The 22,092-nt window shown below is 40.2% G+C and overlaps 1 protein-coding gene across 3 annotated transcripts in view; it reads left to right on the forward strand.

The window, feature by feature from the left end:
* FBXL7 (F-box and leucine rich repeat protein 7) overlaps positions 1-22,092 on the forward strand; it is a 452,031-nt gene that overhangs the window by 425,268 nt on the left and 4,671 nt on the right. For all 3 annotated transcript variants that reach the window (XM_062212076.1, XM_062212074.1, XM_062212075.1), the window contains one exon: positions 15,432-16,043. In XM_062212076.1, coding sequence (XP_062068060.1) covers positions 15,432-16,043 — 612 coding nt within the window. The remainder of the gene's footprint in view (positions 1-15,431; positions 16,044-22,092) is intronic.

The following is a 22,092-nucleotide window of genomic DNA, read 5'->3' on the forward strand; positions in this document are numbered from 1 at the left end:
GGCCAGGCTGAAGACAGGTTTCCCATATGGGTGTCAGGTATCCTGGTATTCAGTCCATCACCTGCTGCCTTCCAAGGTGCATTAACAGGAAGCTGGATTGGAAGTGGAGTAGCAGAGACTCAAACTGGTGCTCTGATATAGAACACTGGCATCTCAGGTGCCTTAACACACTGTACCACAACACCAGCTCTGGGGAGAAACATTTGTACAGCCTATGGAAAGAGAGGGGAAGAATTGGAGAAGTAATTATTATTTTAAGTATCTAAGTTTAGGATGGAATTATGAAATATAGAACCCCTAGTATTCATTGTACTAGTTGCTGCATTTCAAGGTACAGTTTGTTAGCTTCTCTAAATATTCAAATACTATTTTCTATTGTGTTTATATTTTAATGTCATAGGACTACTCCAAGCATTATTTTTCTTGGCAACTCTGATTTAAAGATGTATTGTTATGTTCTGTTCTATTTCCAAGATTTGAGCCAGAATTGTTCATATTAGGTTATCTGCTGGTAAAATATAAATTGCAAGAGACCCTTTTCTGACATTTTGTATACTCATTCACAATGAAAACATATAACACTAATAACCCCGATGTGAATACACAGCAATCTTTGTTCTCCATTTTTATTATATAGCAATTCCAAAGTGTAAGAGGCGTAATTATAAACACCTTGTGGATTCTGTGGCAAAAAACAGAGATTCCTTGTTATGATCAAGTATTACATAGATTATGGTTGTGATGAGTTACTTCTAAGTTTATTTTGGTCTTTACACAGTTCACATCATAAAATTTCTTTCCAGTGGTAAAGGACAACTTCAGTAAAGATCAAAAATATTTTCAAAAATATAACACAAAGCATAAAGTTACATTAATAACTTCTTTTCTGATATAAGTGGTGCAAGAATCATTAATCTCCCAGAAAGCCTCACTCACATGAAACTGCATCCTGTTTGTACTTGTGGCATACTCATGATGAGTATATCTCTGTGGAATTGCCTACATTCACATATGAATGTATAGGCACTCTCTCTTTTAATAAGAACCCTTTCACTTGTGCACTGTTATAAAATTTTACATTTAGATTTAGCTTTTCAAGTTTATTATAAGTGCTGTTAAGAGATATCTACAATAAATACAAACTTCTAAATATCTTTCTAAGAAGAAACATGACCCAGAAATTGTAGAATATTGAAATATGAGAACTTTGGAAAGCTCATGAAAGGTTCTTTTTAAAAAAATATATTTATTTATTTGAAAGGCACAGTTACAGCGAGGCAGAGACAGAGAAAGACAAAGAGAGAGGTCTTCCATCCGCTGGTTCACTCCCCAGATGACCACAACAGCTGGAGTTGTGCCGATCCAAAGGCAGGAGCCAGGTGCTTCTTTCTGGTCTCCCACGTGGGTGCAGGAGCCCAGGGACTTGGGCCATCCTCTACTTCTTTCCCAGGCCGTAGAAGAGAGCTGGATCAGAAGTGGAGCAGCCAGGACTCGACCAGCACTCATATGTGATGCCAGCACTGCAGGCAGCGGCTTTACCTGCTGCACCACAGCACTGGCCCCATGAAAGGTTCTTATTCTACAGAGATCTATTCTGCAGTTGCCATAGAATGATTTCCCAATAGTGATCAATTTGCTAAAATTCTGCTCTGAAGCTGAATTTCCAAAATATTGGTATTGATTTCCCTTCAAAATGAGGGCTTCTTTTAAAAATGTTTGGATTAGGTTTTGAAAAATAAGGTGGATAGCCCAGAGTTGAGCTCATATTAGCCAGGCATGCTCTGAGAAGCCAATTGGTATTAGGTCTACTCCTTGGAAAAGACCCTCCTTGGAGGGTAGAGTATGGTCTTTCAAGCAGATTTATAAACTTGGACTATAGTAGACTCGGAACTCCCCATGCAAAATGTATCCCAGATCATAATAGTATCCATCCCCCCAGTGCCAGCACCCACAAGGTGCAGGGGCAGAGAGACCCTCACCAGAAGAAAAGCAATATTTAAATGTCTTGAATCCCTTTATTTGTTCCTTTCTGTATTTGACAATATAGGAAGAATAAGATGCTTCTCTGTTTCACTGAGTCCTTGGCTTTCCCAAACATGTTATTAGGAATATTATATTGTGTTATATAAAACAATATAATATGTATAATGTATATTTATATGTGTATATGTATTATATGGTTTAGACATCGTTTTGCATTAAAAGAAATTGTGATTAGGAAGTTCAATAACAAGGGATCACATTTTCGTGACTAAGGAAATTTGCAATTTGCATTACTTTGGAAAAATTCTAATAAATTACTGATCTTTAACATTGTCAGAAGTTTAGTGAAGATTTCTCTCTGTCTCACTTGAAGGTTGAATTTTAAACTAGACTCTTACTACCTGTGGGGCTTGTTTTTTGCTGTGAACTGAAAATTTCTAAGATCCTGATCTCTTCACTAGGATATAAATTTGATACAGTACCATCCACTGCACCCTAAGAGATGCATATGTTGGAATTTTTTGACTATTCATGGGGAAATGAGACTAAAGGATTACCTGACAATTTAAAGTAGAAGGCAATTAAAGCTGTCATATATGCAACTCCATGGTTGAAAATTATGGATGTCCAGGCTTTTTCATGAAAATATGAAAATCTGTGTTTTTCTTCCTTTGAAAAGACAAGAGCTGGCTCATTTCCCAAGCTTTGCAAAGCTCTCCACAAACTCTCTGAAGGAAATGTAATAAAAAAACTACTGCCTCTCCTGCACCATCAAAAAAAACCACTTCCAATTATGAAAGTTAATTGTGCGAATAAGGGTTAAGAGGAAAAAAGTTCTCATTCTTGCTTAGGTAACTAAATGTAAGCAGAGTAGGTCTTAAAAACTTTGGGTCAATGTATAAGGGTAATTCCTTCTTATTTATTGTGAGTTTCCATGATCATTGTTATTAGAGGTGAGCCAATGATGTGAGTAGTTTATGATAGCAGGTATCAAGAAGAAAAAAGCACCAAGCATTTAGCTCTGAGACACATTAGGTGATATGTGCTGCATTAGATTATTTTTGTATGTCACTTTAAATAATTTCTAACTAGGCAAATATTATTCAGCTAAGTGTTTGTACTATCTCATTCTGAATTAAGTGGAGGGGCAAAGACAAAAGCCCTAAAAATGAAATATTGATGAATCAGAGCCATGTTCCAACTTCTTCAGTCTGAAACATCTGCTTTCTTTAGGTACTTCCTATAAATATTTCCAAACACAACCAAAAGGAAGCTGACGCCAAGCTCATTCCCTTTGGTGCACTCATTGAGCCGTTGAGCTGTTCCTGGGTGGGTGAATCCAGATAACAGCATAAACTGGCTCGGAGATGAACAAAGCAAAGTCTGGCCTTGAGGTGTTCTGAGTCTACTGGGATGAGAGACACTAAAATGGCTATGGTAGAGAGTTGTTTGAATTCAATGGAAACCCTTGGAGTACCTAAGGAATCCAGCTTAGGTGGATCTGAGAAAGCTTATCAGATAAGTGCACATCTTACCAGGGACTTGAGTGATGTTTGAGAATTCACTGGTTACTCTGAGAAACATATCTGCTGGGCTGGGAGAACCTGATGGACATGTGCTCTGAGATGTGAGTTTTGGGGAAGATTCCCATATGCACTTTAAATAAATGTACTTTCTTCCTTAGGGGATCACTATTACAAAGCCAGCCTGCTTGGCACATGGTGAACATTCAGCTAACAGGTGAAAAAAGAGCTGCATTTTCCCCTGAAGCTCCCTTAACAGAACACCAGAAACCAAGTGGCTCAAAACACCTGTCTCATGGTTCTGAGGGGAGCAGTCATCAATCAAGGCACTGTCAGAGATATGGGGGGAGATTCTTGCTTTTTCTAGCTTCTGGTAGCCACTGATATTCCTTGCCTTGCTACAACATAATTTCAATCTCTGCCTCCCTTTTGATACAGTAATACCCTCCTTAACAACAGGATCAGTTATACAAGTTCAACTGTGGTCTGAAAATATTAAATGGAAAGTTCAAGAAATAAGCAAGTTGTACCATACTGAGTAGTGTAATAAAATCGTGCTCTGTCCCGCCCAAGCTGCTAATCATCATTTCTTTACTTTTTTTTTTTTTTTTGACAAGCAGAGTTAGTGAGAGAGAAAGACAGAGAGAAAGGTCTTCCTTCCATTGGATCACCCCCCAAATGGCCACTATGGCCAGCGCGCTGCGCCGATCCGAAGCCAGGAGCCAGGTGCTTCCTCCCGGTCTCCCATGCAGGTGCAGGGCCCAAGCGCTTGGGCCATCCTCCATTGCCTTCCCAGGCCACAGCAGAGAGCTGGAATGGAAGAGGAGCAACCGGGACAGAATCCGGCTTCCCGACCTGGACTAGAACCCAGGGTGCTGGTGCCGCAGGCGGAGGATTAGCCAAGTGAGCTGAGGTGCCGGCTCCACTAATCTATGCTATAGATGCCACCTGCCAACAAGCCACCTGATTATCAGATTAACTATCACACAATCACAGTGCTTTTGCTCCAATAACCCTTATTTTACTTGATAATACACTAAAGCACAAAGGTAGTGATGCTGGCAATTTGCATATGCAAAAAGAGAAGCCATAACATACTTCCTTTATGTAAAAAACCTGAAAGTTCTTGACTTAATAAGAAAAAAAGTTGTATTTTGAAATTGCTCAGATCTATACTAAGAACAAATCTAGCCATGAAATTATGAAGTAGGGAAAAAGAAATTCATCCTGGTTTTGTCATCATACCCAAACTGCAAAAGTTATGGCCACTGTGTAGATACGTGCTTAGCTAAGGAAAAGACACTAAATCTGTGGATGGAAGACAAGCAAAATGCATTCTTATTGTCAGTTACATGTTGCATTGAAAGCTTTGAGCTAATATAATGGCTTTAGCATAGGTTTGCCCTGAAAAAGATAAAAATTACTGCAGAGGCTGGATCTGCCAATAAGCTAGCTCCTCCTACATATCCTTTCTGGCAGAACTGAAGTTCTTTAAGGAAAAAGGATATCGTACCAAGAAAATCTCCCACTGCAAATGAAACAATGCTTTCATGGGAGAAGATGCGCAATAGTACTTATATTCATAAAAGCACAGAGAAGGCACCAGGGCATAAAACTTGGGAGGACAAATGACCTTTGGTGTTGTGATGCAATTTGCAGGGTATGTAATAAAGCTAGGGAGACTGTACAGAGCAAAGAATCCATGTGCTCTCAGAGGCAAAATCAAACCCTGCAATTTGAGAGAGACCACATTCACATAACTTTTATTACAGTATATTGTTATAATTGTCCTATTTTAATGTTGGCTATTATTCCTAATCTGCTTCTGTGCCTAATTTATAAATTGACCTTTCTCTTAGATATGTATGTATAGGAAAAAACATAGTACTGTATATGTAGGATATGGTACTATTTGGTTTCAGTCATCACTGGGGGGGGGGGGGTTGTGTCTTAAAATGTAACGCCCACAGATAAAAGGGGGTTACTATACTGCCATCTTCCCTTTGTGTCTATGTCTTTCTATGTCTCCTCCCTGTGTCTGTTTTCTCTTCCTAAGAGAATACCAGATATATTTGTTTAGAGCCTTAACTAATAGCATATGATCTCATCTTAACTTGATTGCCTCTGCAAAGATCCTATTTCTAAATAAGGCTACATTCACAGGTACTGGGAGTTAAGACTTAACATAGATATTTTTTGAGGGTGGGTATAACAATTCAACTCATAAGAGAAATAATGAGTAATTCAAGGATTTGATGCAGGGAAAGCTGGATTTGATGCAGGGAAAACTGGTTCTTTTAAACTGCTTTTTTTCTTTTTTTTTGAAATTTGACTCCAAATACAAGTTGACATCTGTGTTAGATGAGAGATTTGAAGGAAGTCCAGAATCAGGAGGCTCAGATAAAGAGATGTTTAAAGGAGATAAAGAGTTCTGAGGACTTGAGTTGAGGTGGTAAAGCTGGAGACAGAAGAGAAGGCAATATGAGATCCATAGATAGTCAAAGGGAAGGGCTTGAAAATTGGTTACATATAGGTAGATGAAGGTCAGGGAGGGCTCAAGGTGATTCCCAGTTTCCAAATTTAGGAGAAAAATGAGTGGCTGTCACTATTAACAAAACAGAAAGATATGAATAAGGTTTGTTTTCCAAAAGATATTGATGAGTTAACCCTAACACATATTATGTTAGAGATATGTCCAATACAATTGTGGGAAGAGGCCCAGAGAACTCTCATCAGGGAAGGAATCATTCTGTATCGGCGCCATGTAAATTAAAGTAGCTACTGGCCACCTGTGACTACTAAATGCCTGAGATGAGGTTATGCTTGAGGACTTGAATTTTTATAAATGTAATTACTACATGTGCCCAGTGGCTACCAGATTGGACAGCTCTTGTCTAGAAAGTGTATTTGATGACTGGACTCAGAACGCGAGAGAGATCATGGCTTAGAATGGCCATTGAGTTTTAAGAGTCATAGGTTATGGGCAGTTGCTGAAGCCATGCGAATGCAAGAGGCCATCAGGGAGAGACTAGATTCTAGCAGAGGAGAATTAAGCACAAAACCCTGAGGAACACCAGTTTGTAAGCTGAATACATGGAAGTGTCAAAAATGACTCCAGAGAAGGAAAACGAACAGCAGAAGAGACAGTGCTGCAAAAGGCGTGAGGGAAACTTCAAGGGATGAGTTTCCGGTCTTCCATATAACAAATTTTGTTAAGTGAACAATGAGAAAAAGCTTTCACAATGATAACATTCTTTTACAAATAAGCATGATGGTCATTTCTGTTAACTACAAGTAGATACTTTGTGCTCTAATCATGGATTTTATTTTTATCTTCTACTTGCTCCCCAATACGGAAAAATTTTCAAAGGTCTATGAAAAGCAATGAGAAGTTTATTAAAGAAGAACTATTCCAGGGAATTCAGAGTAATTTTCCCTAAAAAACATTGTCCCACAGCAGAAGAACATGGAATATGTTTCCCATGAAGTCCTTAGTGGAAGCTGTATAAAGTTTTTTTTAAACACCTCTACTAATGATAATACCACTTTTCTTAGTCCTTGCCTAACAAATGTGTGAAGTGGGTAGAATTATTTTCATTTTACTAAAGAGGAATCTATGGATCATGAGGTTTCAGCGACTTGCCTTAGGTGACACAAGTTGTATACTGTAGAGAAGAAATAAGAGCCCAAGCAAATGTCTTCAATGCTGTTTCCACTTCAGTAATGCTTCCTAAGTGTAGGACACTTACATTCTACTATCATGAATTTTGCTATATCTGCTTACCACTTCTACCATTATCCACTTAATGTTGTTTTTTTTTTTTTTTTTTTTTTTTTTTTTTTTAGTAGAGGTGGGCATTTGGTACAGCAACTGAGGTGCTGCTTGGAATGCCCACATCCCATACGAATGAGCCTGGGTTCAGGTCCTGGCTCTGGTCCTGATTCCAGTTTCCTGCTAATACTCACCCTGGGAAACAGCAGGTGATAACTCAGATACTATATTCCTGCCACCAACACAGGAACCCGGGATTGATTTCCCAACTCCTGGGCTTTTGGGGGAAGGAGTCATCAGATGGGAGGTATTTCTCTCTCTCTTAAATAACTCAAATATTGTAATGTAAACAAACTATTCTTTACAAAGCATATATCTTAGAAAAATCAGTATAATTTTCTGTAAGAAAAGTGATGATTTTTAAATAAAAATAATTTATGTTGAACAATAAAAATATTATTAAATGCTAGCTAAATACTACTGTCTGTTATAGACTTTGAATCTTTTATTAAATGTTTCTTTTATTAAAAATAGAGACTGGAAAATACTTAAAGGGATTCTAAAAACATATTCCTCCATAGGAAGTTATCCTCTTGCCTTATAGAAAAGGTAACATCTAGTAGCATTGGCATTGTCAGGAATGCAGCATCGTAATGTTCATTAAAGAATAAATAGTCTAAGGCCACCTTCCTTCACCATTTACAGATAAGAAAAAGGAAGGTGCTAAGACATCATCTCTCCAACCCAAAATAAAACCCTCAGGAATCTGATGAATTACATCTCAAATCACATAGTTTCTGAGGTCTCTTGATCTTTGCTCGGGCATAAATTTCCTATAAGAGCCTTTCTAAATGCTCATGTTGCAGGAAAAATCAAACTATAGATTCCAAAAATGCCATTCTGTACATTTCATTGATTATATTATGGCTTTTGGAGTGATGTGGCTTAAAAGCTTCCCTACCAGTGTAAATATTCTCTTCTAGAAGAGCTGAAGACAAAACAGAAACCACACACAGTTCAGGCCAGAGTTGTACACTGAATAACATCAGGAAACAGGAATTCTGTCATAAAGAACTGGGCACTGGACAGGATCATCTACCATGACATTAAAGACATCTCATTGCCCTTGTCATGTTTCCACGTAAGAGATGCAACAGTGCCACTATTATGAGACTGGTCCAGGTAACTGACTAGGCTGGTGTTTTGTTCTTGAACAGGAGTCACGGCCATCACCTGGGTCTTGGGGTGCCCTTTTGTGGATGATAAGAACACTTGGGTCCCAAAGGTAACTCTTTCCAGGTGAATTCAAGATTAAATTCTCTACATAAATTTCTACTTTACAGTAACTGATGCCTTGAGTAAGTTCTAGGGTGCATATATGATCTTAATCACATTAAAAGAAAATATTTTGAAATAAAACAAGAAGATAAAAGATCACTCAGATTACTTTTTTTTCTCACTAGCTAAGTTTTATCGATCTGTTATTTTAAGCTTGAGTTTAAGCTAAGAAAAGAAACCTTGCTTTTTATGGCAAGAGTTCTTGAGGAGAAAGATAACTTATAATGGAAAGCATCTTGCACAAAAGTTTTCGTAATCAGAGGGGGGAAACGCAGAATAGCTTTGTAAATTTTGACTTTGAAAGCCCAGGGTAATGTAAATATGACTTCCTAGAGTGTAAACAACAGTGGTTTGAAAATAAAAACTTGTACAAAACAAGCAGTTCCCTAGATATAAGAAATTGTGTCTAATAAGCATTTGTGTCAGAGATGCTTGCATAGTTTTGATGCTGTACTGTAATTACTAAAGACGTAAAACTTCCAAGACCTCTGAAACCATGAGAAAAAAAATGTATAGGGTTTTTCCCTCTGAAAAAAAAACAGTTACAGCTATGGTTTTTTATATGCTTTACACATTGAAAGTAATTTAAGAACAAGAAACATATTTTTACCACAAAGGCTACATGCTTGAAAATATTTTAGATTACTAATGGAGCCAGAAGTTCTTAAACTGTAAAGAACCCACTGTCTCATAGTTTTGTCAACAGATGCGTCAGTGTAAAAATAAAAGTGCAATTACATTTATTTGACTTAAGGATCACCATTGTGTCAAACAAAGATTACATTCATTTTGAGAAAACCCAAAAGCTCATTAAAAATATTGTTTAATTCAAAAGTTTTCCACTATTGGAAGACTCTTTCTTTATGACCTTTATCTTGGGCTTTTGAAAAATGACTTGTTCTCAGACTTAGACAAACTTTTCTATTCTTTTCCATGTTGGGCTTTGTGCAATTTGGGGAGGTTGTCAACATAGAGCATTTTTCTCTGTCCCTGAAAGATACAAGGTATTGGGGATGTCAGAGTATTCTGTGGAACTGCTTAAATGGGAAAGAAATATATGCTTCATCATCTGGTCAAATTTAGTGGCTCCACTGGTAGATACAGGAGTTACTCAACTAGGCAGGGTAACAGTATGTATTAAACCAAGTTAATAAATGAATCGTGACTTTCTTCCTATAAATCTATAACATGAGAACCAAGAGCAGCACAACTTATGGAATCTTAATACCAAATGCTAGTTCCTTTATTTCTTATCCATCATGTTCCTTATGGTCCATCCTATAGGTCTTCCTGCCAACACCAATTTGTTTTTTGTCTTTATATCCAGCTTCTGGATGTAATTAGGAGACATGCCACAAGACACACATCCTATTGCAAAAAAAATATGTTCCTTTCTTCCTTAAATTCTACCTTTTGCCTTGATGAACTTGAAATCTGCTCATCTATTTACTTGAGTCTTACTTATTTATAATTGACTACCCTTTTTTCCAATTATTATATTTGAAACTAAATGGAAGCATCCTTTTTGTGTATTTTATTATTTTTCTCCTTATAGATTCCTTTGTCATGCCTCCATTTGTCCATCCACCCTGCAACAAAGTAATTCACTGAGTCTACGTTTGAGAGCTTTTGTGTTGCCATATAGGATGCTGTGTAGGTGACACCTGTTGCTTGTGATTATCATGATGTAACGCAAGGAACCGCCAGTGAAGGAAGGCTTCAACTTCATCATGAGCCCCACTTCCAATTCTCAAAAAGACTTCTCAGAATCTAAGAACCCTTGATGTAGTCAGCAATTAGTCTGAGTCTTGATAGAAGATTTGGACATAAATATCTAATTTACACTTTTTACAAATCCCATGTTCCTGGCTAATTTTTATGCAAATGTGTATGGAAGTTTCTAAGGTATTAAAATTAATATCTTCAGAGGGAAATTACGGGGGAGGAAAGCCATTGTAATCCATTAACTGTACTTTGGAAATTTATATTTACTAAATAAAAAAAATTAAATTAATATCTTCTAAGTTACTAGTTTTTAACAGAAAACTTTTATTTAACAAATATGAATTTCAAAAGTACAACTTTTGGATTAGAGCAGTTCTTCCCCTCATACCCGCCCACCCACCCACAAATCATCCCATATCCTACTCCCTCTCTCATCCCTTTCTTCATTAAGATTCATTTTTAATTATCTTTATATTCAGAAGATCAACCCTATACCAGGTAAAGATTTCAACAGTTTGCACCCACACAGACACACAAAGTATAAAGTTTGAAGATTATTTTTACCGTTAATTTTCATAGTACAATACATTAAGGACAGAAGTCTTACATGGGGAGCAAGTGCACAGTGACTCCTGTTGTTGATTTAACAATTGACACCTAAGAGTTACTTTTAAACTTGGTTTTAGCACCGTGCATATCACCTTCCTGTTAAGATAAAGAATATGATTTTTGCCCCAAGTCATCAGATAGGTAGAAATCTACTTGGAAGAGGCGTCAGGTATGAAAATATAGTCATGCCAGCAAAATACTCTAACTTCATATTCTAAGTCAAATATATCCAGTCAGCTGCCTTTCTGCTTCTGTTCATATTGCAATATTGTAATGCTAGAATGCGGGTTCTAGTTTTATTCTACCTCAGTCATCTTAATATCTCTATTTAATCCTTTCCTCTCTGAGTGTGTGTCCAAGAGCCTGCACATCCAGTTCTTTGTTTTATAGCCACGTAAACATAAACTCTGTGTACACGGAGAATACTTGGTCTTTCTGCATTCCCTTGTGCAAGCTAAATGTACTGTTTGGGAGATGGAAGTGGTCTTTGTTTTGAAGTGGAAACAGTGCTTCCCTTTTCTGAGACATAGACATATTCTGTTACTTTCAGCAATTATACATGAAAATCTTCTATTTTAGTAATGCCTAACTAGAGGCAGGTGCTATGGCATAGTGGGCTAAGCCTCCACCTGCAGCACCGCCAACATCCCATATGGTCCCCAGTTCAAGTCCCAGTTGCTCCTCTTCCGATCCAACTCTCTACTGTGGCCAGGGAAAGTGGCAGAAGATGGCCCACGTGCTTGGTCCTCTGCACCTGCATGGAAGACCCAGAGTAGGCTCCTGGCTCCTGGCTTCAGATCAGCTCAGCTCTGGCCTTTGAGGGCATTTGTGGAGTGAACCAGCAGATGGAAGACTTTTGTCTCTGTCTCCCCCTCTTTCTTTAACCCTCTCTCTCAAATAAATAAATAAATCTTTTTAAAAAATGATGCATAACTAGTAGTAGCAGTAGTAAATGGCTTCTAGTATCAAAGGGTAAGATATTGAGTGGCAAACCATGCATATTATATCCATAATAAGCATTTCCAAATTTAAATAATACATATACTTTTTCAATTTAGAAATAAATGTTGAGTATTTGGGCAGAATATAAGAAAAGAAATTTGTAACAGCTTCTGGCTATATCTCTGGTTACTCATCATTATTTGTTGTTGTTTTTGTTATCAAGTGCCTTTTATTCTGTTATGACAAACTGTGTATTTTCAAAATACACATTTTCAAAAGTTCTCTGAGGTTTTTTTTTTCTTTTCATTTTTATTAGTACAAAGAGAACAGATTTCATGTTCTCTGCGTGTCCCTGACCTGCTGTAGAATAAGTCAGAAGGTGTGTAGTGCATGGTCTGGTAAAAGAGACATTGAGATTTCCTGGTAGAAATCTCTCAGACTCCTCTGCTTGTCTTCCCAGGCTGTGAGCCAGGAGGAGCAGCCTGGGAATCCCTGCTGTGAATCCCGCTGCTGAGCACTGGCTGGATAGGAGAGCACAGGGAGCTGTTCTTAGAACAGAGCTCTGGACCCTCCCCCTCCCCCAGGGAAATATATTCCTCTGGAGTGTGGCAGGCTGCCTTCTTTCTGAGTGTGGATTCCTTTAACATCGGGTGTGGTTACTGGCAACAAAAAGACCGAGAGGAAAATCTTAGAGCAATTACAGAAGGCAAAGCAGTCCTAGGTAATCTGGATGTATTCACGTAACTCACTCTATGCTAGGACTTTCAAAGCATGAACTAAGTGAATCAGTTAAGATGAAGGCCTAAGAAATCTACCCCACCCCATACCCAGGGTAAATATATTTTACTGCCCTGTGCAAGTCTCTGAAGGGCATCGCTAAATGTCTTCTCCTTCAGGATGAGTGGAACCTCCACTGGCAGGAGACAGATTTCAGAGCCCTCACAGCCGCTAAAATGTCAGAGCTGAGAGCCCAAGCTTGTCTCTCCCTCCTGGCCTGAAACAAGTTGTTCACCTGCTTGGGAAAAGCACAGACTTGAGAGGCAATTCTCTGAGTACAGATAATGGTGAGCACGAAGGGTATCCTGGTTGGAAAATTTGAAATTCATAATTAGTTCATTTATAAGGTTTTCCATAAAGATTTAGAGCTCATTCTCACTGGTTACAAAAGAGAGAAATATGTATTTCTTTTCTTATGACTGATTTAAAATGCAATATGTATACCACCTGGGATAGAAAAGTACATGCCAAGCTAGAATTATTTTTAAACATATAAGTATTTCCATGCAATTTGAACCATTTGTTGTACACCTACTATATACCATAAACCACACCAGGTGCTGCCAGGACACAAATAAGAAAAAGATTTAATCCTTATCCCAAAGGAGCTTTTAGTATAATAGAAGGCATATCTATCATCCGTTGCCACAGTAAAGCTGTGTAACAAATCACCCCGAAGCTTAGTGGCTTAAAAGCGTTGGTTTTTCTAGCTCAGGCATCTGCATTTCATCTAGGCGTTGGTTCAATCAAGCTGGACTGGCCTGAGCTTGGCTCTGAACTGCAAGTTGAGGCCAGTTCTGTCTATAGAACTATCTATAGAACTATAGAATACTGTAGTTCTGTCATCCTAAGAGTATTCATTCACCAGCCCTGCTCTTCCCATGGTGATAGCAGACGATGAAGAGATCAAGGCCAACTACACCCATGGCTTTTCTCTAACATTCACTCATTTCATTAAGGCAAGTCACATGGCGATGCCCCACACCACTAGGCTGAGAGTCATACTTCATACTCTACCTAGGGAGAACTGTGATGTTACTTGACAGTGGATCTTGGGGTATAGCCAGGGGCACACATTTGAGAAAATTAATACATTTAATCATATTACAAAAAGATAAATTAATACAAATCTGTATAAAAGAAGGCTATTTTTTGAAAAGGAATAGATGTTATCTGAAGGACACCAGGAAAATATTCTTAGAGCTGTTAGCATTTGCACTCAGTCATAAAAGGTTTTTGTGTTTCAAGAAGCCACGGGGTAGGGGAGCATGGCAATATCTCAAAATGTTCCATAAAAGAAGTGTGGAGAGGTATCAGTCATTTGAAGAGTTAGTTTATAAAGAACTAAAGAAAGAAAATCACATCAATGGAAAAAATTGGTCTTTCTTATACAAAATTGCAAATGGGTGCTCAGCAGAGGTGTCCTCATATGAGAATTCTAGCTCCAAGTTGCTGTGCAAAGATGATATGGTATGACTTCATTCCAGGACATGAAATATTCTACAAGGGTAGGGTTTTGTTTAGGTCTTTAGGGTTATGACTAGAGCTGGAAATGATTTTAAAATTACCTAGTTAAAATCACTTATTTTAGAGATAAAGAAATTTTAATTTTGGAAGTACGTTCTCTATCTTTCTTACTCTCTCCATTATATATAAAATCTATGAATATACTTGTGTACTTATAGAGCAAATTTATCTATGAAAGTAGATAAATTTCTTCCTGAAAAATTCTATATGTGTAAAATCTTTGTATATAATATATAAATATATTTATAGAGAGAGACACTAACCTTTGTCTCATGTATTGAGACAGCGAGAGAGAGGAAATGTGCATACTTCATGAATGAATCTAATAAAGCAGCTTCAATACTTTATAAACGTAAAGACTGCTTGTCTCCTTATCAAGGGATCCTCCTGGTTCCAAGAACGGAATATGATTCCTGATTCAAGTGCCAGTGGAGGTTGTTAATAAGATATTCAAGAACTGGCAATACTGCTGGAAGTACTTGGGGTGACAGAGGAAGCGGGTGCCCCCCCCCCTACCCTGGGGCACTGTTCAGCAAATATAGAGGGTCCAGGAGCTGGGGGACAGCAGAGGGGCGGGGGTCTCACAACAAGCACTCCCCACACCCACTTACGAGGCTTCCTGCCTTCTGAAACTCATTGCCGTCGTTGGTAAACTGAACATAACCCTCCACCTCACTACCCCACCACTAGAAAAATAGATCAGTCTCTGTATCTAATATGGAAGGTTTCTCCCCAGAATAGAAATGACCGAACTTGGAAGCTGTGCCCTTTAAGTGGACACTACTAATGCAGACTGGAAGTCAACACACTATGGCGCAAGGGGATTTGTGGCAGTGGCCTGTCCAGCTAGTCTGCTTTCCTAAAACCAGTTTTACTGACAGAGCCACGCGCCTGCCTTTGCACTGGTTACGGCAGCACCTGCACCACTGTGCAGCTTTGGCTCAATGTAGAGGAGACAGAGCCCACACGGCCTGCAAAGCCTCAGATATTTAATATCTGGCCCCGTGCATGACATTTTGCTCACCCTGGCGTGAGCTGTAGGGAACTTGCTGGGTGATGGGGACTGGGTGACACTTGCTCGTGTACCTGCGTATGGGGAGGACCTCGGCAGGAGTCTGCCCGGGAGGAGGCCATGGGTGGAATGAGGGTGCTGCCCCCTGTGACGGGCCTCTCTCTTCCTCCCCAGGGCTCTGCCAAGACCACCATCCTAACCTGTGCTCTCTGTCCTTTGCCAGACTCCGACCTGAGCATGCGCACACTGAGCACGCCCAGCCCAGCTCTGATATGTCCACCGACTCTGCCGGGATTTCAGAATGGAAGAGGCTCGTCCACCTCCTCGTCCTCCGTCACCGGGGAGACAGTGGCCATGGTCCACTCCCCGCCGCCGACCCGCCTCACGCACCCGCTCATCCGGCTGGCGTCGCGGCCGCAGAAGGAGCAGGCCAGCATCGACCGGCTCCCGGACCAGTGCATGGTGCATGTCTTCTCCTTCCTGCCCACCAACCAGCTGTGCCGGTGCGCGCGCGTCTGCCGCCGCTGGTACAACCTGGCCTGGGACCCGCGCCTCTGGAGGACTATCCGCCTGACGGGCGAGACCATCCACGTGGACCGCGCCCTCAAAGTGCTGACCCGCAGGCTGTGCCAGGACACCCCCAACGTCTGTCTCATGCTGGAAACCGTGACTGTCAGTGGCTGCAAGCGGCTCACAGACCGCGGCCTTTACACCATCGCTCAGTGCTGCCCCGAACTGAGGCGACTGGAAGTCTCGGGCTGTTACAACATCTCCAACGAGGCCGTCTTCGACGTGGTGTCTCTCTGCCCCAACCTGGAGTACCTGGATGTGTCAGGTAAATGGAGAGCGACCCCGGCCGTGGGCCTTCCCGATGCACCACCCCAAAGCAGTAGAGACGTTGCCTCCCCCCAGAGGGCCCCTTTCTTGCTGACCATTAGAGAGAGAGGCTGGGCGTTAGCTCGCTGTCCCTGAGCATCTCTCTCCATGGAAGGCTGACATCAGGAGCCAAAAACATCCCTTTCATCAAATCATGTCAGCTCCTACCTGGCCCTTCAGGTCGGAGTGACTTTGAAAAGTGTCGTCATTCTTTGCAATTCTCATTTGTTTCAGAGCAAACATAGATCATGGGGACCAAATATCTAAGTGACAATACATAGGAACCTAGTAGGTAACTCATACACAGTCAAGTTGGAAACTACTCTCTGTCCACCTGTTACTGGTCTACAGAGCCTGACAGCAGTGTCTGAGCAGTGATAGTGACCCCTGTGCGTCTGTGCTATCAACCTGACCATGCCTGCTGTGGACAATGAAGCACTCATCTGTGGGCTGACCTCACCGTGGCCATTTTTCAGATATTAGGAGCAATCTGTCTTAGGCAAAGTATCCCCTTTTGTTTCAGCCCCATCCTCTCTGTTGAGTTAATTTTGTATCTTCTGTTAAGCAAAATTCTCCATGACATAGTGCAAGGGCACGAGCTGGTGCATCCAAACTTTAGTCCTGTCTCAAAATGCAAGGAAATCCCAACGTGGCCACTTCGTTTGAAAACGCGTCTCAGGCAGGAAGAATTAAAGCCCAGACTGACACTTTGGCGCCAGACAGGGATCCGGCAGCACTAGCAGCCTTTCTTTATCTCATCCATGCACAGTCAGAAGGCGAGCACTGGAGAGGCTGAGCCATGTAAGATGCAGCAGGGAGTTAAAGAGATGATCAGCGTGAGCCGCAGCCTCTGGGAGTGTTGGGGAGGGCGCGAAGTAGAAACCATGATGACGGGCGAATAAACAGAATTTGGGATTTACAAGCATTGAGGTGAGTGATGCCCTCCTACAGGATCTGAGGTCAAGCCGGCCTCTCACTTGCTCTCGCTTTCCAAAGCCGACATCTGAGAGTATTTCAGACGCAGTCCGTTATTTTTTACAGATCCTTTCTCTTGCTGGAAAGCGGATCACGGCTCCTCTCCTTCAGCTGGCTTTAGGACAAAGCCATAGTAATCGTGTGTGCAGTTAGTCCTGAGCAGCCGCTGGCATGAAGAAACAGGAAACCACGGGGATTCTTACATTTTTCCTCTGAGGAATTCTGGAAAGAAAGCATTATGATGTGGTGGAAATGAGTTTCAAAACATTGTGATTTGGGACAATTCACAGCTTTTTCTAGATGTGTTTCCTCGTTAGTAAAAAAATAAATAAATAAATAAAAAGCAAAGAACTGGACTCTTTAGCATTCTAAGAGCCTAAGCATTTTATAAACACCTCATTTTATCTTATTTCATCAGATTAGAAAATGATTCATGTTTAGAATCCCCATCTTTACCAGGGGGACTGTGAGTTAGTTGTGCCCTCTCTTTGGAGTCATTTTGAAATTCAGAAATCTAGAAGCCACTTTCGGTATTTGGAATGGAAATTCTGAGGCTGCAAGCCTGAGTAATCTCACTTGACTCCTTGACTGGCCATTACTAAGCCTCTCTATCAACTTGATGAGTTTGCAGATTCAAGTGTATTTGTGTAGTATATCTCTCAGCCACCCTGTGATCTGTATACACAGAGACTGTAGCTTGTCCACAGATCACAGAATCCCAGATTCAGGTAAATGGATTTGAAAGAGTCCTCAGTTCATAGGATTTATCAGGAGCACCTCCTACCAGCACCCTCTAGTTCTAAGGGGGTGAGAAGTGTTATGCTGATACCATTGGATGCCAGAGGACTGCCAAGGTTGATTTCACTCCCCTTGCTCTCCTTTGTTTCACTACTGGTCCCTGATAGAAGCTACCTCCTCAGTGGTAGTAAACTTGACTTTCGAAGACTCATCACTGGTTTGGAACTTAATTTTACCAGAGGGCAGGAATGTACCTATCCCACCCCAGCAATGAGGAATACACCCAAGTTGAAAGCTGTCTGTTCAGGTCATTGAAAATCACTACAACTAGCTGTATGCAGTCTTTTATCATTATCACAAATTACCTTCTATTAATAGTGTTTTTAATCATCAATGGGATACATTGAAACTAAACAACTTTCAAAATATAAAATAGTATAGTTGCTTTTAACAAAATAGCTTCAAACAGATCCTCTCCAACTAGAGATCTAGGAGTCAACCTTGCTTTCATCCCTCAGATTTTGTACCCAACCATGAGAATTCTGTCCTGGTGATTCTTCTTCCCCATCACCTTGACCCCATCCTCTCCCTTCTTCACAAGCCATTCTCTTCAGAGCCACCTCAAACCACTTCCTCAGGAATTTTTCCAAACTACAAATGTTAACCTTCACTTTCCCATGTAGGATCTCCATTTGCTCCCCATGACCTACAGGAAAAATTCAGGTTCTCAGCAGAGCTCATAGCCCCTTATAATATGACCTTTGCAAGCTCAAAGCTCATCCCTTTGCTGTGTGTACTTGATGCTCCTTTTAATGGAACCGTCTGCATCTACCCATACACATCACATCTGTGTATGCAGTGATGTGTGGGTGCCTCTGTGGCTTGCATGCCACTCCCTCTTTTATCTTTGACCATCCCAACAACTCTTTGAACAGACGTCTCATCACCCAAATCCTAGATATAGTTTCCCTACCTCGCTCCTGGTGAGCTAAGTGGATCTGCCTTATGACTGCACAGGTGGAGCATCACTGGAGTTTGTAATTGGATACTTGTCTATTTCCAAATTCCTTTATCTCAGCCCATTACAAGTTTTATATGGGAATATCTTATTTTTATGCTTGTTTTTTAGGAAAAATTTCATTTTTAATTTTCATTTGTTTTCATTTTATTTGAAAGCCAGGGAATCAAACAGAGACATTTCAACTGCTGGTTCAATCCCTAAATGCCCACAACAACCAGCGCTTAGCCCTGCCAAAGTCAGGAGGCTGGAACTCCATCTGGGTCTCTTGCTGGGTTGGAGGGTATAGCCGGGACTGGAAACAGGCACTCCAACTTAGCAGCAAGTGTCCACAAAGTGGTAATATAACCAATGTGCTAAATGCCTGCCCCCTATTTTTTGAATTTTGATATTATAATTAAGTGAAAAGAGGAGGGTCAAAGCCATTATAAATGACCATCATGGCCTCTGAAGTTTGCCTCAAAGTTATCATTGGCTGATATTCTAAGCCAGCATTTAGGAAGCTGAAATGCAGTACTTGAATTCCCTCACTAGTAAAAATGAGGTGGCTGGAAGGATTAACTGAGTTAATACATTAAGTCATCACTTGCACACCCTGCTGAGAACCATGTGGTAAGCACTCAATCATGCCCCTCTGTTGTTGCTGTATCATCATGGTTACTAACAGGCTTGCAAGCCAGTAGTTGTTCTTCATGCCCTTGACCACTGTGCACCCCACAGGTATGACTCCTGCAATGAATGGATGTGGTACTGAGGAGCAGGTCTGTGAAAGCTTAATGAAATCTGAAATTAACTGAAGAAACCCCACAGATTGTGTTCTGCCTTCTACTGACCATCTCCCATTGAATAATCTGCTTTATCATACATGTTAACGAAGGTCCAGGATCTGATCCCAACAGAACATTCTTGTCTTAGTTTCCATCAAATCCTTTCAGACACCCTAAGTCCCACCCCATGGGCACTTGCCACCCCCATGGACTTTCTCCATGTTTTTTCCTCTCAGATTTGTCTTGATAATATCTCATTACTTGGGCTCCACCTACATGTATCCTTATTCTTTTCATTCCACATATATGTATGCAATTTTTTGTCCCTTTTAAGGATCCCCTTGGAAATCACACAGAGGGGTCTGAAATGAGGCACTTCAGAGACTTCCAAGTCCCCAGTGAGGCCACTACTGCTTGCACACTGACTGCGATTCCCCTCTCTAGTTCGCCATCCTAGCCATTCCTTAAGCTCCTCTCCTATAATTAAAGCATCAGCTACAAGTGAAGAACTATATCTCCATTCTTGGTGTTCAGGTCAGCTAATTTCATTGCATCAGCAATGTCTCATCTATGAAAAATGAAGGATAGAGGTGGGTGTTTGGCTGAGTGGTTAAGAAACCAGTTGGAAGGCTGGGTGATGCAATGCAGTGTGTAAAGCCACCACTTGGAAAACTCCCATACCATAGCAGAATGTTGCTTCAAGTCCTAGCTACTCATATTCTGATCCAGCTCTCTGCTAATGCTCCTGGGATGCAACAGATGTATCTCAAGTGCTTGAGTTCCTGCCACCCATGTGGGAGACACTGATGGAGTTCCCGGCTCCTGGCTTCACCCTAGAGCCTCAGCTGTTGTGGGCATTTGGAGAGTGAACCAACAAATGGAGGATATTTCCCTCTCTCTCTCTTTCTGCCATTTAAAGAAAGAAAGCAAGCAATTTTGTTTCTAAAAGATGCCAGTTAGATTCCCTCATCCCATAGTAGAGTGCCTGTGTTCAATACCTGGCCCCACTCCTGACTCCAGCTTCCTGCTAATGCACACCCTGGTGACAGTTGAAGTCATTTGCTTTCCTGACACCAATGTGGGAAATCTGGATTGAGTTCCTTGTTCCCAGCTTCGGCACCAGCTGTGGGTCTCAGAAGGTATTTGGGGGATAAATCTTAGGATAGAATCCCTCTCTCTCTCTGCCCCTCAATATGTACATACTTATATTAAATGGGGATTAAATTGGATGATTTCTAGTATTCTATGTCTGTAATGTCTAAAATAATACAAAGTTATCAAAATGATTTGCTGAATCTGTGCTAAAGAAATATTTCATTCAATTTGTAACTCAATGTCAAAGCCAAGGTTTAAATTTCCTTACACCAAATACAATATATTTCATGGCATGCAAGAGATTTTGCTATATATTAAATAATAAATAGATAAAAGTAACTCAATCCAGGAGTTGAGAATCAAAAGCTATCATATGAGCTGGTAACAAAGTACCTTCATGTACCTCATAGACCACTACGATAGTATATAAAGTCAGGATAAGCAAGATTATAGTCAGCCTAGAAAAAAGACCCAAAGCAAATGAAGATTTCAAAACTAAACTTGAGGGGTACAAGCCATGTTTTACAAAATCATGGAGCCTACCTTTTGCAGTGTGACCAACCCCCAATAAGTTGCATCTCTTTCCCCAAATCATAGTGCATGCTTCACTCCTTCCTAAAATTCTTTGCCTTGGTAGCATGTGACTTTTGAGCCTTATTATGCCCAAAACTGAGTTTTATAAGTTCTTTGGGCCACTGCCAGGAGATTGGAGGAAAGTCTCCAATTGCACTATTGTGCAGCTGCTCAGAAGCCTAGGATATTGAACTGAATGGCCATGGTACAGAGGTGTTTGAAGTGAGGCACTTGGCTTTAGAACAGCCAGAGGATTCAAGACAAACAGAGATAAAATGAGAAATAGATACACAATCTATATAATAGGATATATATATTTCATTCCACTACATATTGTATAATATAGGTGTATTATATATTATATATTTATATGTTTATAATACACACATGTATTATAATTGTTTATATAATACATAGACAATAGATATATTTAAATACTATAAAAATACTGCACATATAAATAAATACACACTGAACCAAAATATGCAATGAAATGTTTCACATGTTATATATATCATGCAATATAGATCAATTATGTATAATACACAGTAGAGATAAAGTTTACCAATACATGTATTTTTAGGAGACTAGAAACTATGTTTTAGAGAGAGACATATCAAGATATCTTCCTGATCATTAATATCTTTGCCTATAAAATGGATTGTTTTAAGAATCAGGTAAGAGGTTGTTTATAAAAGTATTTGTAAGCTTCATAATTCAACAGAGATAAAAATATTAGAATTAACTATAAAATAGCTGTTTTTCAAACAGGTAATATTTCATCCTGTGTCAAAGTCTTGAGGAATTTAAATGGTAGAACTGAATATCCCACATTGCCGTCC

Source organism: Lepus europaeus, chromosome 15 (assembly GCF_033115175.1).
Source record: "Lepus europaeus isolate LE1 chromosome 15, mLepTim1.pri, whole genome shotgun sequence".
Lineage (NCBI taxonomy): Eukaryota > Metazoa > Chordata > Mammalia > Lagomorpha > Leporidae > Lepus > Lepus europaeus.